General features: G+C 36.9%; 3 protein-coding genes and 1 non-coding gene across 4 annotated transcripts; 3 read left to right on the forward strand and 1 right to left on the reverse strand.

Annotated features, from left to right (window-relative positions):
• Positions 1 to 110: 110 nt before the first annotated feature.
• LOC125218849 (uncharacterized) lies at positions 111 to 3770 on the forward strand. The gene is made up of 12 exons (XM_048120628.2): positions 111 to 441; positions 1056 to 1140; positions 1486 to 1537; positions 1628 to 1648; positions 1724 to 1777; positions 1894 to 1944; positions 2304 to 2366; positions 2552 to 2617; positions 2796 to 2834; positions 3039 to 3155; positions 3228 to 3320; positions 3401 to 3770. The coding sequence occupies exons 1-12, from the start codon at positions 336 to 338 to the stop codon at positions 3635 to 3637; spliced, it is 984 nt and encodes a 327-aa protein (XP_047976585.2). The 5' UTR covers positions 111 to 335; the 3' UTR covers positions 3638 to 3770.
• Positions 3771 to 4309: 539 nt separating this feature from the next.
• LOC125223869 (protein yippee-like At3g08990) lies at positions 4310 to 5189 on the forward strand. Its single transcript, XM_048127181.2, has 5 exons — positions 4310 to 4467; positions 4544 to 4578; positions 4665 to 4764; positions 4837 to 4892; positions 4978 to 5189. The coding sequence occupies exons 1-5, from the start codon at positions 4357 to 4359 to the stop codon at positions 5048 to 5050; spliced, it is 375 nt and encodes a 124-aa protein (XP_047983138.1). The 5' UTR covers positions 4310 to 4356; the 3' UTR covers positions 5051 to 5189.
• A 54-nt stretch (positions 5190 to 5243) lies between these two features.
• LOC125223868 (protein ARABIDILLO 1-like) lies at positions 5244 to 11623 on the reverse strand. Its single transcript, XM_048127179.2, has 13 exons — positions 11160 to 11623; positions 9348 to 11078; positions 9004 to 9162; positions 8826 to 8912; positions 8603 to 8734; positions 7948 to 8075; positions 7713 to 7800; positions 7457 to 7551; positions 7161 to 7224; positions 6452 to 6627; positions 6022 to 6243; positions 5831 to 5915; positions 5244 to 5723 (listed from the first exon to the last, which is right to left on the reverse strand). The coding sequence occupies exons 2-13, from the start codon at positions 10680 to 10682 to the stop codon at positions 5544 to 5546; spliced, it is 2751 nt and encodes a 916-aa protein (XP_047983136.1). The 5' UTR covers positions 10683 to 11078; positions 11160 to 11623; the 3' UTR covers positions 5244 to 5543.
• Positions 11624 to 15870: 4247 nt separating this feature from the next.
• Positions 15871 to 15973, forward strand: LOC125185734 (U6 spliceosomal RNA). Its single transcript, XR_007170236.2, has one exon. It is a non-coding gene; the product is annotated as a U6 spliceosomal RNA (small nuclear RNA).
• The last annotated feature ends 870 nt before the right edge of the window (positions 15974 to 16843 follow it).

Here is a 16843-nt window from a genome sequence, read left to right on the forward strand (position 1 = left end):
CGAATTTCCCTTTTCATAATACAGCAAGAGCGCTCTCTGCTCTTTTCAATATCAATAAAGATTAAAGTTTTACTGTTTCTACACAAAAAAAATCAAATCTTTTCTTTAACAATAAAAAATTTGATTAGCAGAAGACTTCTCTTATAAGGGAATTCATCAGATGATTATAAACAAGAAAAGGGGATAAACAAAGCTCTCAGATCTCCCACGTTTCTAAGTGTTATTCGTGCTCCATATAAAAAGGAGAGCCAATCCAACAAGCCCCAAACTGCAACAAACTAACTGAAACCGTCCCAGCATTTCTGGAGTTAGAGGCCATTTGATTTCAACAACTTATGGCCTCTAACAAGAATTTATTGGTGATGTTTACTGTGCTTTCTATAGCTCAACTCTTGTTTCTTCCAAGAAGTGCTCTTTCGATCCCGTTTGTCGTTTTTCATGGTGATTTCTCGACTCTTGAGATGGATTTGCTTCTGCTTTTCATATCTGTTGCTTTTTGGTTTGCTGTGGATAGTGGTTTCATCAATGAGAGCTAGTACAGATTAGCATAGTTTATGAGTTTCTGCCCCTTTAGTTTAACTACTTTTGGGATAGTTGAAGACCGATTTCATGTTTTTCGGTTGCTACTTTTCAGTTGTTTTCGGATTAGGAGTTTGACTTCTATCTAAAAAGGATAAAGGTTGTTGATTGGGGCGTTTTCTTGGAAGCATTTATAGATAACTCAGTATTAGGATAGTTTGAAGCTCGGCGAAATTCTCAAAATTGGAGTATTTAGAATTCCTGTCGCGTATTAGGGAAAGTGTTTTTTATTACAAAAGAGGGAAACACGCGTCTTTGAAAAAATTATCCCCAGCGTGTCGCGTGTCTCTTAATACGCGTGTTTGATAATTTCGCCTTTGAAGCTTAGTGTTAGCTTCTTGAGTGTGTTTTTTCTGTACGAGGACGTTGCTTTCTCTTTCTGAAAATGGCATGTTTTCGGTCCTTGTAATGTGAAACAGGATCATTTACTTTCTGCATTTTCAATAGGTGACTTGTTGCTTGCTATAATATTGCAGGAATATCTGATAATTGCAATAACAAAGGGATTTCACAGTTCACCTCTCTTCTGAGCGATTGGTCTGGTGCACAAGGACATTGCATGTATGATGTTCTTGCTGTTTCGATTATATAATCATACGTTACTCACTTCTTCCACGCTTGAAGCATTGTGCATTTTAAGATCTAGCCTTATGTCATGTTAATATAACTCCACCAAATTCGAATCTGTTATGATAGCTAGGAGGTTTAGACTTTTCTGACATAAGCTTCCTCCAATTTACTCTCTTTTAAGGAAGAATTAGTAATCAATGTTCGTTGTCACTATTGCCAGAGCATAGTTGCTAGTTGAGGACTGAGGAGCTTAGAACATGTTGTGGAATTATTTGTTTCTTATTTGTAGTGAATAATACCTTGATTCTTGTTCTTTTCTTCTTACCTTTGTTCTAGTGAAATTGGAAATGGTGGTATGGATTCCTGGACCATGCCCTTCTTTGAACAGGTATTACTATTCTTCAAGAAATGACCAGATAATCGTTCCATTACATGAACAGAATACACAAAATTAATATATTCTGATTTTGTGTTGTAGACGGCCTTAGCCTGTGAGAAGGTATCTTAACTTTACCCAAGGATTTACTCTATTGACAAGGGATTCTTTCTCAGAGAGAATGCGCTCAACTTACAGGTGAAGAGCATGAGTGAGCTCAGTGGAGGCTACAACATTGTCGGGCTCTCACAGGTCAACATTGCAAATTCTGAGTTTTACCTTCTTCATCAGTTGCAAAACCTTCTTGTTGTTTAGTGTCATCTTTGAACGGTCTCCATCCTCATGACGTCTCGATCTTATGTTTTCAGGGTAATTTGGTCGGGAGAGGTGTCATTGAGCTCTGTGACGGAGGACCCCCTGTAAGTGCATCACTGTATACATAATTCTAAAACATTGTTTTATCTACATATATTTTAGGATTTACATATTTTTAATCCTTCTTTCGCCCTTTTAATATGTGACTAAATTTATACAAATAAATGAGACGTGATGCAAGTAAAGAGCATGCAAGTATATGTATCTGGGATCCTTTGAGATATACTAACCAGACTTCAAATATTGCTGTTGTGTTTGCTTCTATGCTCTATTCTCAACTGGGATACTTGTTTGCAGTTCTGTTGTCAAAGACAACAAAAGTGTTCTTGTGTGAGATCTAACTGTATTCTGCAAGCTGCAAACTTTTTATAGAAATTCATCATATTTGTCGCCTTCGCAACAGGTCAGAAATTTTGTATCTCTTGGAGGTCCACATGCCGGAATAGCTTCTGTTCCCCTCTGTAAAGTAAGTTTTCCTTTTATATACATCATGCTATTCAATGTCTTGTAAAGCAAGTTTTCATTGGGAAGATCTAGAACAACTACAGATGGTTAGAGATAGGCTAATTCTCGATTTCACATACCGATTGGCTTTTGTGGCCTGAAAATTGTTTATGATAGCATCCGAATGTATTGTGCCTGATTTTGCAGTCAGCTTGGTTTTGCATTCTAGTGGACTCTTTGATCAAGGCGGCAATTTACAGCAACTATGTTCAGGTTCGGAATTGTCCACATATTGTTTGATTCCAATTATAAACTTGTTCGTTGTGATTAGCCAGTAAACTGATTAACCTCTAACCATGTTTCTTTCTCATTTTCTTGTCTCAACTATTAGACTCGTCAATTACATACACATTTCACCCCTTATGAATGTATAGCTTTACGTGTTTTGCAGGAACATCTAGCGCCTGCTAACTATATCAAAATTCCAACAGTGAGTGATATGATCTTCTTTTGCAACTACAGTTTTGCTGCTACTCTTCTTTTATCTCTATACACCTCCACTCCGCTTTTCTATCTCATTTCCCTCTCGTATTGGATGCTTTCTTTCACAATCAGTTAGTGTATAATTTGAACTTGTGCCATTCATAGTCGGATTTATTTGATTGGATCAGACTCACTTCTTTCTCGTGATTAGGATTTAGATGCGTATGAAAACGGATGCAAATTCCTCCCTGTGCTAAACAACGAGTTTCACAAGAACTCCACGTACAAGAAGCGGCTTTCTAGCTTAGAGAACTTGGTGCTAATCAAGGTAAATCAGAACATGGTGCTCAGATTTTTACTGTAGTATGGCTCAAGATTTGTTTCTTCACTTTCGTTTCAGTTTGAAAACGACGAGGTTTTAGTGCCGAAAGACACCGCTTGGTTTGGGTATTTCCCTGATGGCTCCTGGAACCCCATTTTGCCTGCACAAGAGGTATTATGCTTTACGTCAAATATTTCATCTTTTACATCGATCCCATATTGATTGTTACGCGTATTTAAAATTATGTCCAGACAACCCTCTACACCGAAGATTGGATTGGTTTAAAGACCTTGGATGAAGCTGGGAGAGTGAAGTTTGTGAACGTGTCGGGGTCCCATCTAGAGGTTTCCGATGGAGAAATGAAGGACTACATAGTCCCATACTTGCTCGAAAACACCACAGCACAACCAAGACTGTCTAAATCGTCCCATCCCTCAGCACGGTCTGCTCATGAGGGAAAGATTCGCAAGCTGTATGCTTCTGATTGAAGAGACTTGATTTTTAGGCGTGCTTCAGATCAGTCGAGAGCCTTTGTACCACAACGATACCAGATTTTAGTTGTATCTAGCATGAACTAGATATCCATTTCTCTGTCCTAAATAAAAATCAGTTTTAAGTTCAGATTCTCACATTCTTGTCCAGAGTTGTTCTACATCGTCATGTAGTCATATAAAACATCGATATCTTCATTCTCACACCTCAGATTCTGTGAGTTTGTCTTGGATTGATTGGAATGGCATGTCAAGGAAGAAGATAATGATGAATCTGTTCAGAAACATGTCATTTGTCTTTGGCCTAACCAGCAATTTTCTCTTGCTTTTTTTACTGACAAAAACTTGTTTAACACATCAATAAAATGCTTGTCTTCTTCTACTAAAGAAGTAATCAACATTGAACATAGCTAATGTGACTTGTGAGTTAGGTAGCAATTTTGGTACCCAATTTTCCGAGTGACATTTGGCATTAGTGTGACAGGAACTTGTGAACACAAATAGTGTTCATGATGATAACTATATCTTAAAAATCTTCAAGGCTTATGGATTTTGTTTGCAAAATTAAATTGGTTATATGTCAGTATAGCCATCTAATTTTATTGAATAAAACCATAAATGTACACCAAGTCCAAAGACTTCAATTATAAACAGTTGTTCCCATTTCCACTATATATACACCACCTTTCATAATCAAAAACTCGGAATTGGAGAAGATGGAGAGGACTACGTTTCTAGTCCGTTACAAGCAGAATCAGAACACGAGCTTCTACCTTTGCCGCCACTGCCAAACTCACCTAGCCCTGCATCACGAACTGCTTCACAAGGTGCTCTCTTATGCCTCTTCATTGACTCTCACCATAGACTCATAGTTTTACAACTCCTTTTGATTAAAAATTTCAGTATGCAGCTAATCAGCATGCACTCTTCCAAAATCTGTAAGCTTTCCACCTCTTCTTGCATAATTAATTCGATATTACGAATTAGCATTTAACTCTCTCGCGCGCACTCTCTCTTTATGCAGGGTTAATGTGGGGTTGGGTGCAAACTACAAGATAGTAAGTGGTCAAACCGGAGCGCCAGTTTCTTGCATCAACTGTGGCTCAAATTTGGGATCCAAATTTGTGAGGAAAAGTTCTTACAACCTTAAAATCTACTATGCATGTTATTTGCCACTTATGTTCTTTTTTTTGCAGATTTCTTTGAGTATTGAGACATCTGCTATCAAGGCTGGAAGATTCATGATAGATATGCAAGTCCATTGCCTTGTACCCTCGCCTCTCGTGAATCTAAGAGGTCGATTTTCATGTTTATGAAGTTTGGTTTGTGTTTGGCAGGACGAAGCTCTTGTTTTGGAAAGGAAATCAGATGCTATGTGCAGATACAGAGCAACCAGTTCAGGATGTGTGAATCTAAGCCATTTTGAATCAAGATTATGATCAGAATCAAGATTTATTTATGATGCTTCTCTAGTTGAGCAATTTTATTACTCATTTTGTAATAATCTGCAATAACTTTGGCAGATATCAAATAACCTAATTTAGCATCATTGTGCATGTTTTGTGCAATAGAAAAATAAAATACGAAACTGAAACACGAAAACTTGGTCTGCGGAATATTGATGGCCCATCTTTATATCCTCAAAATAACCAAAAAGTGAAGGCCAACAGAGTAGCTATAGCTAATTAATAGCTAAAAGCATAACAAGATTACAAAGAGATATACAAAAAGAAAAGGCACCCAAAATCTATGTTAGAGGCCTTAATTATGTAGGAAAGCTATGAAGAGATTTATTTAAACAGCAAAAAATGTATATTCCTCATTGTTCTCAAGGCTCTATTCTACATTCAAGAAGGTGGGACATTGTACACAGACCCACGCGTTGCACGCTGATTGATGCTCCTCAGATAGAAGAAGACCCCACCTGTTGTTGCTCGACGTTTCTAAGGACAATGCGAGCAAAGATTTTGGCTTCAGGTGGAGCGCTTGCTGCCGCTGCTGCTGCACGCAGCAGCCGTTGAGATGCAGTGTCCTGGAGGAGTTTCGCATGAAGGGGAGAATGCCGGCCTCCAATGATTGTAAACTATAGTTGAATTTTTTTGAAAAAATTATCATCTTTTCGAATATGAAGAAATGTAGCATCCAATTGAACATGCTTTTGCATAATTAATAGAGGAAGCAGCTATCTACCTGGAGAAGAGCAAATGCAGCACATCCTTTTAGTGTAGGAGCCGGATTTCGTAGCATAGAAACAAACCTTCCAATCTCAGCTCCGCTGAGTCAAAGTAAGATACTAACTCAATGAGAAAGGCAGTACAGTTGTTGCAATACTACAAGAATGCCAACGGGATAGATAACACACACAGAGAGAGAGAGAGAACCTGCATCTGAGTTGACCGGCTTCTTCAATGCTAACAGCTTCCATTACTTGCACAAGTGCTGTAGGGGCCGATGAAGAAGCAGCAGCAGCAAATGCTTGAGGATTAGAAAAAGACATGACAAATTCGTCGATGCATTTGAAAGCCAATTTTCTGAGATTATCAAGCTTTATAATCTTGGAAGTGCCCCCAGCCGATGTTCCTTCCAGTGCAATTTTGTGCATTCTGCACATAAAGATCTAATTTCAAAATTCTGAGGCCAGTATCTGCAAACTATATACTCCATAGACCAGCAAGAAGCTGCTACGATCGCAGTAAGACCCCAGAAAAATGTCATACATTATCTTTCATCCGGAAATTAATTAACTCAGATAATATGGTCACGGTAATACATGGCATATCTAGATTCAGATTTCAGAAGTATTGTAAGTACCTCCCATCAAACATGTACGCGAGTGCCAATGACGACATGAAGCGTGCCATTTTTGATGCAGAAGTAGTACATATATGAATTAGGATAAAAACTCCGCCTTCATCTACAATGCGGAGTGCATTTCCAGGGTTGAAAGCAAGATTCCATATAGCTCCTACAGCAGTCTCGTGTACATCCTGAAAGTAATGGAGTAAGTCAAGATCAACACAAAGACATCATTAGACTATTTCCACCAGCTATGTCTGTGGCAGTTGTGAAGGAACTCAGCATTTATCGTATTTCGTATCACTTAATATGCACACTCACTGCACACACTACACACAATGCACACACTCTGCACACAATGCACACACTCTGCACACAATACACACACCGCACAAACTACACATTCTATACACAAAATAAACACACTATACACAAAATACACACATTGTGTATTATGTGTGTGCACAAATTCTTCAAATTCAATTTCATATCAATTAGTACTTCATTTTACCAAACATACGATTTGGAATTGAATTCCTTCCAATTCAATAGGATTTGGAATTGAATTCCTTCCAATTCAATTCCATATAATTCCTATTCCAATTTCATGTATCAAACGGACCCTGAGAGTAAATGGGCTAAGGGGTTGCGATTTCCACTGATTTCTAACTCATTCATTAAACGGCAAGCCATTTTTCATTATAACATAAAATTATTGACTTACCTCAGCAGCAGACTGTGCCAATAAAAGTAGTGGCGCCACACCTCCTTCTTGCCCAATAGCAATGCTATTACAGAAGGAATGTACATGAGAATACATATTTTCATAGGTGAAAGACATAATAAATTATATCCATGATTGAGCATGCAACAATAATGAGCATAGTAGATATTCTAAAAACTGAATAAAACAAGAATATCCGTTGGCTTTCAGCCAACATTAACATTTCTTCACCATAATATGGAATATGTAGGTGAAAAAAGAAATGTGTGTTAATATTAGTAACTTAAAATGCATACCTATTTGTTTCTGACACAGACAGTCCCCAAAGGGCACCAGCAACTCTCTCCTGAAGGCTTTGGGAGGCATTTGCGCCGAAACTTGCTAGAGCCACCTAACACCATCACAAAAAAATTGCCACTTGGAGCATATCAAAAAATTCCTATTGTACCACAAAGAAAATAAAAAACAATGGCTTCATAAGAAGCTATAGTGTAGCAATTACGAAAAGTAGCAAGCCTGAATTTCTTCCACAGATAAGAAACAATGTCATACCAATGCCTCCACTCCACCGGCTGCTGCAATTCCTTCTCGGTTTCTATCATCAAAGGATAAATTCCACAACGCACCAGCAGCTTCTTGCCTGCATATCAACCAATACCAAGAGTGGGCTTCTTTTCATTCTCACAAGCATCCAGTAATCAAACCACAGGCAAGGAGTATCAATCAAGCTTCGTGCAAAAATAACTAAAAGAAATTCGAAACAAAATTTATACAAATACACACACACCTAACACCATTATGAGCGGAACGAGTAAGTTCCACAAGGGCTTCAAGAGCTCCAGCCTCACTTCCTACTGCAATACTACTATTATTGCTCTCTCCATGAGCAGCCAAGTTTGCTAGTGCCCGAGCAGCCTGGATAGCATATGTCAAGTGGTAGGAGTAAGAAACTGGTTGAGCACAGAAACATATTCTGATATACACAGTAAGCAGTGAAAAGTAGATATTACAAAAACCATCGAAGAATCTTAATTTAGAATAGTAGAAGAAACTGAATATATGATATGCCGTAGATGACAAGAAATTTTTTTGCATAAAATGCGAAGAAGAGGATTTCGCACGTTCAGATGAGGACATATACAAAGAACGTGCCAGATGAGTCTCCACAGAGATTTTGTAGGAGATACAATGAAGATGAAGAAACTTGAATTTAGAACCATAGGCAGCTCTTGTAAGAAGGCATTTTACATTTTTACTGAATGATAAAAATTTGCACTTACAAACTTAATAAAATCTTTTATATGCTACCTTAACAATTTTCTGACTAAAAAGTATTAGTCTGGTGGCAGACAAACACAACTCATCTCAAGGTATTGGCCAATGCATAAGAAAGCATTAATGATGCAATCAGAGAGATGATCAATTTGATAAAGAAAATCAACCTGCTCTAGCACACCATCAACTTTGCTTGTGCGAGCTAGTGTGGCTAAGGCATGCAGACCGCCAACTGAAGCTATTGCCATGCTGCAATTTTCATCTGCAGCCAAATTTGCTAATGCACCAGCAGCACGCTCCTGAAATCAATCAAAGATCCAAGTTGAGCGAGTTTTCACTAATTTTCAGTTCCATTATAATATCACCATATTGATGCCTGCAGGATGTTACCGTCACTCCTTCACCGCCAATAGACCTTGACCATTTAATGATAAGGTCGAGCAAAGCTTTTACACGGCCAGCTTCAGCAAATGAACCCTATCATAGGAATTTTGTTCATTTAAATCTCGAGATTAAGATCGAAGTGATACATAAATAGAAACTTCAAATAACATCACGAAAAGGGAACCTTGTGATCTTCGCCGACAGAAAGGTTCCATAGTCCTCCAACAGCCTCTTCAGCAACAAATCTGTTCGCCGACCTAGCAAGGTTTACAAGAATGTTGATGCCTTCTTCATCAGCCACGGCTTTCGCTACATTAGCATTCACTGATAAGTTTGCTATGGCCTACATACAGCAATATTTTCACGATGGATTATTATGGCCCGATTATGTATCCACAAAAAACTTAAAACCGTGAAACACTTATGTGGTAATGTAAGCAATTGAAAATTTTACAATTTTAAGAACAAGAGTAAGATTGTACCAATAGGAAAAGCCAAAAATTGAACATAAATAGCAAGAATTTTTACCTTAGCAGCCTCTGCTTGAAGTCCTTCCTTCCATGAATTGGCAAGGTTCAGAAGAAGACGTATCCCACCATATCGTATAACTGCTTCAGCTCTTCCAGTGTGGATACTAGCATTTTCTTCGTCAATTACAACGAAAGTCGCAAGTGCCATAGCTGCTCTTTCTTGAACTTCCTCTTGCGGACTCTGGAGGAAATTAATCAACAAACTTGCGCCTTGATTTAACCAGAAGTTATCCAAGCCGCCTGGGTTAATTTCAGAAACACGTAGAAGTGAATTGGAAATGATCCATTCTAACCAATTCAAAATCTCATTGGTTTTCCTGTCCTTGGTATTTCTCCAATCAAGGAAAACATTCTGATCATTCTTTGGCATATCAACAAAAAGGCTAGCTGCCCCTCTGAGAATGTCGGTGAAGATAGCCAATAGCACTTTGCCTTGGTGATAGTTATTGGTGGCAAAACTGGCATCCTGCTCAAGTGATGGGCAGTTCAAGGCGCACAAGGCCTTTAAACTACACGAGGATGTAAAAAGGCTAGTAACAGTAACTGGTGCAATATTTGTTCTAGAAACATCTAAAGCTATTAGGTTTGGAAGTTTAGTCCACTGTTGTGAGACCAAATTCCATTTTATATTTGTTGTCCCTGCGACTGAGAGGAAGCTAAGAGATGTGACATTTCCGAGGGCCGTTTCATCAACTCTTCGGCAGTCAATGAACCCCACATCTGCCAAATTTGGGCAATGCTGTGCCAGAGCATTGATTGCTCTCGCATCCACTTCATGGAAGCCTGAGAGCCGAAGCTTCCGCAGTTTTGGACAGCAAATTGCAAGTACATAAATAGCATCGCTGCTGATACCTTCACAGAAATCTGGCCCAATAGTAAGGCTTTCTAGTGCTGTATGGCGAGCTACAAGCACAGAAAATACAACATCGGTCATTTTTCTGCAACAGTCACCACTAATCTCACGCAAATTCTTAGCTTTAAGTTGGATGATATCAACAGCAGCTTCAGAACCACGGAACCGGACTTTATGGAGACTTTCACATCGACTGGCAAGCGATGTAACAACTGCAGTATCACAGTTGTGATGCCGGAGATCCAATGCCTTCCACAAACATGGAGATTTACCTATGGCCCTCCACGCCCGACAGGTAGATGACAAGCTAGCTCGGTCCCTGTGGCTCAGACATGAGAAAACCTGGATCGCTGTATCATCAGGTAGGCTTGTCCAATCAAGCATCCCTTCATCCAAACTCAAATTCCCATCGATGTCAGGGCAATCCAGTTTCTCTTTCCCCCTCCTTACAACCCTCCCCCTCACTCTCCTACTCCTCATTCGATCAGACTCTAAACCACTACTTGTGATGGCCAATGATGATGTACAAAAGGACACGCCCTAACTTATCTAGTGCTCCTTAATATCTACCAGGTTAACAATGCAGAAAGCAACTCACTTTTCTCTTCACTAACTGCAGTGATGTGATGAACCCTAACAATTTCCCAAACCACAAACAACCAAAACCCTACCCAAATGAGGTCAAACAACACCAATGAACAAACGAACCATGTACCTATATGCACATTCAAGACTCGATCTTTCAAGGACCACTAATGAGCAAACAGATACCCAGACTTGAAAAGCATCCCAATCACAAAACCCAAAACTCAAAACCAGTAAAGCTTCCAAGAATTATCCCAACAGGAATGCCCTATACCCTCCAAAAACCCTAATCTGCAAGTTCAACACATGCTATATATCAGATGAATTCCAAACACAAATGCATGCAATAGGGGAAAGTAGAATTAAGTTTACCCTCAATCCCAAGTGTTGGTAGCCTTCTGGGCCTTACGGTAAGCCCTGAAATCTCCAGTCTTTGGCTCTTGAAATTGAATCCAATGGTTTTGACCACCTTCAAGAGAGAATGCAGATATGGCGATGGGCACACAAGCTGTGTCCTTTTTATAAATCCTTTCACCGATGATGCTTATGCTTCCATGTGAAGGTATCTTTGTAAGTTGTAACCTCCAGATAGAGAGATAAGAAAGGCTTTGAAGAGAATTCAATTGAGTAAGCCAAAGATGTGAGAAAAAGCAAAGCCAGAGCTCATGCCACTCGCCCAGTCCTCTCTTTCTATCTCACCCACACCGGCAGAGCTATATAGGAAGGAATCAAATTGGCAATGATGCGTTACAAAAATTCATGAAATATAAATCAGTTAAATAAAGAAAACAAATGGAGAAAATTCGATATTTTGTCAGTGTTAGTTCTTTCACATTTCACATGTTGAATTTGTTGAGTAGTATTGAAAATGTGATTTTGCTTTTCTAATATATCTACATTGGTGTCACATTACTACATAAGCATATTATCAGTGTGGGGCACATTACGAATCTTATTTATTTCATTATTCAAATGCATAATTAGATTTTGTGCTTATTTTTAGTAATTACTCCTATTTTTTGGGTGATACTACTACTAACTTTCAAGTGTTCTCATATTAAAAATGGAACATAATCAACCATTTATAGAATAGTATGATCTATGTGAATTCATATCACATTAGCATGGGATAATGGTTCCTCGCATAGCTGAAGCTATAATTTTACGTATCATAAGTCCGGTTATTTCTCAGCAGTATCATAGTCCAAATATTATATATACGTCTGCATGGGGTAGTCTTTTCATCATTGACAGATCACCGGCCCTAATAAGAAATTGTCATCTTGAAGACTCAACAATTGCTACTACTAGTGGCGGATGTATAGCGGGGCGAAGGAGACAGCAAACTTCTTTGACGACCGATTTTCGCACATTCCGCCAAAAAACCACAATTGTCACCTCAACCCTTGCCGTGGGTGCCGCCCAAAGAAGAAAGAGAGGTTTTGAGTTGTTTGGTTCATTTGAGTGTGATCAATAGAATTTATAAGCAATAAAAGATGTCATTTGTAGAGAGAACACTGGATATACCGTAACTCTAGAAATTCTTGACCTAACGAGTTACTATAGTAACTTTTGAAAAAAGTTGGCATGAAATTATGACGGCGGTATTGTTATCAATTTTTGGTATATGAATCATTATATTTGTTTTGTTATTAATTCCTTAGACTTAATTTCTAGTCATTTCTGATATTTTTACAATGTGTAACTTTTATTCTCTATGTCTCCAAAAAATTGTTTCATTTTATCATTTCAGGAGGTTCATCATTTAAAATCTTAGTACTTATTATTTTTTCATTTGAGAAAAATGAACATCATACTCTACTAAATCATTACACTCGCATTTCATTACAAAAATTAATATATAAAAATGAAATTCATATTCTATTAATTTATGATTTTACAGTTGAGAAGAATATATACTTTCTCCATTCTTTAAAATTATAACTTGATTTTATTTTGGTCTTCCCTTAAGAAAATAAATTTTATATTTTTTTACAAAAATATTCTCTAATAATACTTCAATTTTTTGTCATTTTTACCAATAATACTTCAATTTTTTACCAATAATACTTCAATTGAAGCCATTTTTACCAATAATACTTCAATTTTTTTTTCACTATTTTCTCTTACTTTATTAGTTATGCATTATTCGTCCCATTTCAAAAGTTTCTACTTGACGGAGGGATTATTAGTATTGACATGACTTGATCAAAATCGTAAACTCAGTATTAGTTGTAGTTGAGACATTAGTTCATTGCAAAATCTGTATAGAATTATTTACTCAGATACTTTTAAATTGATAGGCAAATTGTTAAAATTACATTTTTCCAAAAATATAAAACAAAATTAGTTAAAAATTATTTATTAATTTAATATGGATATTTTTAAATTGGCAGGCAAATTATCATAATTACATTTTGCCAAAAATATAAATAGAAAATGAATATTTTTAATTGGCAAGCAAATTGTCATAAATAAATTTTGCCAAAAATATAAATGGAAAATGAATATTTTTAATTGGCAGGCAAATTGTCATATGGAGTATATATTTTGCCAAATTGGAGTAAATGGAAAGCGAATATATGAATAGTTGACTTTGGGACTATTTAATTATGAATCAATCAAAAACAATAGAGTGCAGTTGGGTAGGCAACAGCAATTCTTGTCTTTATCACTATTCACTGCAAACATACAACCTACAAACCAGTGGTGAATCCGAAATTAGAAAATGGAGTCAACGGCATTGCCATTACACTTCATCCCCGGTGTCAAAAAAAGATGCATCAAAGGAGCACAAAAAAAATCAAAAGTGTCATATTTTCACTAAAAAAAATAATACTAAATAAGGACATGTTTTAATACAGTTAAAAACGATAATTTGTTTTTCTAAAATGGTATTTAATTTTCTAGATAAAATAGTAGCAACATATCATCTATAATTAAGTTGTAAGATTATTTAATAAGAGAGGGTTGACTATGACTAATATTAATAAGACTATTCGTTTATGATTAAGTCATTAGATTCAATCTCATGAAATAAACATAATACAAATTAAATCATGGGTTATAATCTTGCAAACTGAACGCCCCTAAATATACCACAAACGCTTTAAAAAGTGTCCTTATCGTTGGTCTCCAAACTAAAATTAGAGGACGCAAATGGAAATGTTATAGTAGTATTTTCTTTATTAGCATCGTGCTTAGAGATGTCAAGTGGGCTGGCCCGACCCAAGCCCTTGTTTGAGCCGGGCTAGGATGGGCCGGGCTTTTATTAATTTTGCTAAGCCCGACCCAGCCCAGGCACACTTGCCAAGTGGGCTGGGATGGGCTTTATTTGATTGTTTTTATTTATGTAGATTAAAGAGATTCTAAAAATATTATGTCTCACTTACACAAAATCTAAATTAAAATAATGATTAAGTTCATTTGTTGACTTTGTACTAATATAATTTTTCATATTATTTGCTAAATGAAGAACCACTATTGTAACTAGATGATGACATATAAGTTATGAACTAACTAATAAATTTAAAAAATCCTACTTGACTCAACTTTATTTTATCCAATTAATACCCGCAAGTGTACGGGGTTATCGTAGCAAACAGCAAGTAAGAGTATATCGTATCTCACACAGACAATTTAGTGTAAACCTAAGTACTACGAACAAATTTCAACTACTATACAGACGATCAAGAATTTTGGTTTGAAACTATCAACTACTGAAATCATATAAATTTAGAGATTAAAATAAGCACTTAAACAAGAAAACAATTAAGCAAGTTGTAGAAAATGATAGAGAAATATGCAGAATTCAAGGATCCGATGCACAACTCATAGCCTAACCCAATTGAAACCGATTTACCATTTAAAGTCTCCGGAATTGTTGAATCAATCACAAATATAGATTAAACCCCCTCCCGAGGTGAGAAATCCGTAGATTAGGTGTAATAATTGAAGTCCCCTTCTAATTCTTAGACCTAACTCCTAATAGTTCGATTAGATTAAAGATCCCACTCAAAACCTCAACTCTCCCGAGTTTTATTGAATTAATGTGTGAATAATTCTTCTTTCAAGGTTAAATATTTCATCTCCCGATTATTCTAAGAAACCCTACACTCCCAATTGGTGATCAAGCAATTGTTAGGAAAAAGCACAAGAATAATTCAAACAATTGCAAGAGCAAGATAAAAACGAAGTCAATTGGATTAAAACTATAAATCAATGCATCTTCACCAAGAATTCTACCTAAAAGAAGTTTAGCTACTCATATTCATGGAAGAAAACAAGTCTAAATTAAAGAAAACAATGGAAAACATGATACAGAGTACAATTGGCGGAGGAATTGAAGTTTGAATCTTCAATGTTCTTCCAAGAGTGCTTGAGAGAGATGGGTTGTGTGTTTCACGGCGGTCGAGAATGAGTAGAGTTGCCCTAACTTTCCTTTCTTATTTCCCTCTTTCAGAAAATCGCGTTCCAGCTTGGAAAAATAGCCAGAAATACGTACCCGGCCGGGTGGATTAATTGTACTGGAAAATCACCCGGCCGGGTGGGATTCTTTCGGCGCTCTCTGGAATTGCGCAGGTCAAATTGTTCCACCCGGCCGGGTACAATTGTTGTACTGTAAAATCACCCGGCCGGGTGGGACTTCTTCCGAACTCTCTGTATTCTCCGAGGCTTCTCAATGCCACCCGGTCGGGTGGCTTTTCTGCACAAAACCTCACCCGGCCGGGTGAGACTCTGTTTCACTTCCTTTTTTGCCTATTTTGCCTAAAACACTCAACAAACACGTGAACTCCAAAACAAATAGCAATTGGCTGGAAATAGCCATTTTGAGCACAAAAACTCAACAATTAAGCATATCAACACACCAATCATGACACTAAAATACGAGTTTGTCACTACTCCATAATTATTCATTAGAGATTGAGGTTTGAATACCAAGATATGAGTAGTATTTTTAAAAATAAACTTCACAATCATCCTTTATACATCTTGAACAAAAATAAATATAAGAAAAAATTGTATACAGTCAATATAGAATATTGTATTCATGTGGATTTAGTTGAGAACTTGGGTATATATTAACTCCATTCAGTGACATATAATAAAATTAGAACAATACAGAGAATATTAGCATGACTCATGTACAAGATTACGTGCATAAATAAGAAAATATGCTATTATTAATGATTAATTACATTAAAAATATTAATTATATAAGGTGGGCCTCTGATGCCGGTCCTGGCCTGGGCCTGGGCTGGTCCTGGGCCGGGCCTCATGGTCCTGGTCTTGGGTCTGGTATGGGTTTACAAAATGGCCCAAATGGAACCCACTTCAACCATTGAGCCCAGCCCAGGCCTAATCCGTTTCACTGACGGGCCGGCCCACACTAGGCTTGGGCTAAGCCGGGCCGGGCCAATTAACAACTCTAATCGTGCTTATCTCGGGCCAGGCCGGCCCAGTTGACAACTCTTATCATAGAAAACATTATTTGCTAATTTTAGAAGATCGTTCATTGGTGGCTTTACGTATAAATATATATGGTATGCATAGATAGATAATGGAGTACATTGTTTCCTTACACCAAATACAATTAGAGAAGAATGATAGACAAAACTTTCTCTTTACCTTCCAAACCACTCAATCTATGTGCATTCTTCTTAAGATTAAGTCATTCATATTATTTACCCAAATATCTATAAAATCTTTACTATTTTTTATATTATTTTTTAAAATCATAATATTTTATCTAGTAAAGACTCTTGGCTACATATTTTATACCACTATAATTACAAATATTCATATTATAATAAAATTAATTTTAAAAATACAAAAATAATATTATCGTATACTCCGTATTTAATATGGTAAAGTAAGATGTAATTAGAGATAATAAAGAGAATGTACCACATTTTTCAATTTTAACTAAGTTATTATTTTATTATGACTATGTAGATAAAATAATTAGGTTTAACAGGAAATGGACATTTCCATCAACAATTAGGAAGGGGTGTGATCAATTGCTTACTTTCTTAAGTTGCTAACTTGCTAACTCA

The sequence above is a fragment of the Salvia hispanica genome, chromosome 1 (genome assembly GCF_029641045.1).
Source record: "Salvia hispanica isolate PSC_SH4W2 chromosome 1, Shi_PSC_v1, whole genome shotgun sequence".
NCBI classification, from domain to species: domain Eukaryota; kingdom Viridiplantae; phylum Streptophyta; class Magnoliopsida; order Lamiales; family Lamiaceae; genus Salvia; species Salvia hispanica.

Bases quoted from the DNA above. Each gene is read 5' to 3' on its own strand.
- LOC125218849 (XM_048120628.2), top strand. From the start codon at position 336: ATGGCCTCTAACAAGAATTTATTGGTGATGTTTACTGTGCTTTCTATA. The intron at 3,156-3,227 runs GTAAATCAGAAC...CTTTCGTTTCAG, and splicing joins AGAACTTGGTGCTAATCAAG to TTTGAAAACGACGAGGTTTT. The intron at 3,321-3,400 runs GTATTATGCTTT...AATTATGTCCAG, and splicing joins CCATTTTGCCTGCACAAGAG to ACAACCCTCTACACCGAAGA.
- LOC125223868 (XM_048127179.2), bottom strand. From the start codon at position 10,682: ATGAGGAGTAGGAGAGTGAGGGGGAGGGTTGTAAGGAGGGGGAAAGAG. The intron at 6,244-6,451 runs GTACTTACAATA...CTTTATGTGCAG, and splicing joins GCGTACATGTTTGATGGGAG to AATGCACAAAATTGCACTGG. The intron at 5,916-6,021 runs GTTCTCTCTCTC...ACTTTGACTCAG, and splicing joins GCCGGTCAACTCAGATGCAG to CGGAGCTGAGATTGGAAGGT.
- LOC125223869 (XM_048127181.2), top strand. From the start codon at position 4,357: ATGGAGAGGACTACGTTTCTAGTCCGTTACAAGCAGAATCAGAACACG. The intron at 4,579-4,664 runs GTAAGCTTTCCA...CTCTTTATGCAG, and splicing joins CATGCACTCTTCCAAAATCT to GGTTAATGTGGGGTTGGGTG. The intron at 4,893-4,977 runs GCAAGTCCATTG...TGTGTTTGGCAG, and splicing joins GGAAGATTCATGATAGATAT to GACGAAGCTCTTGTTTTGGA.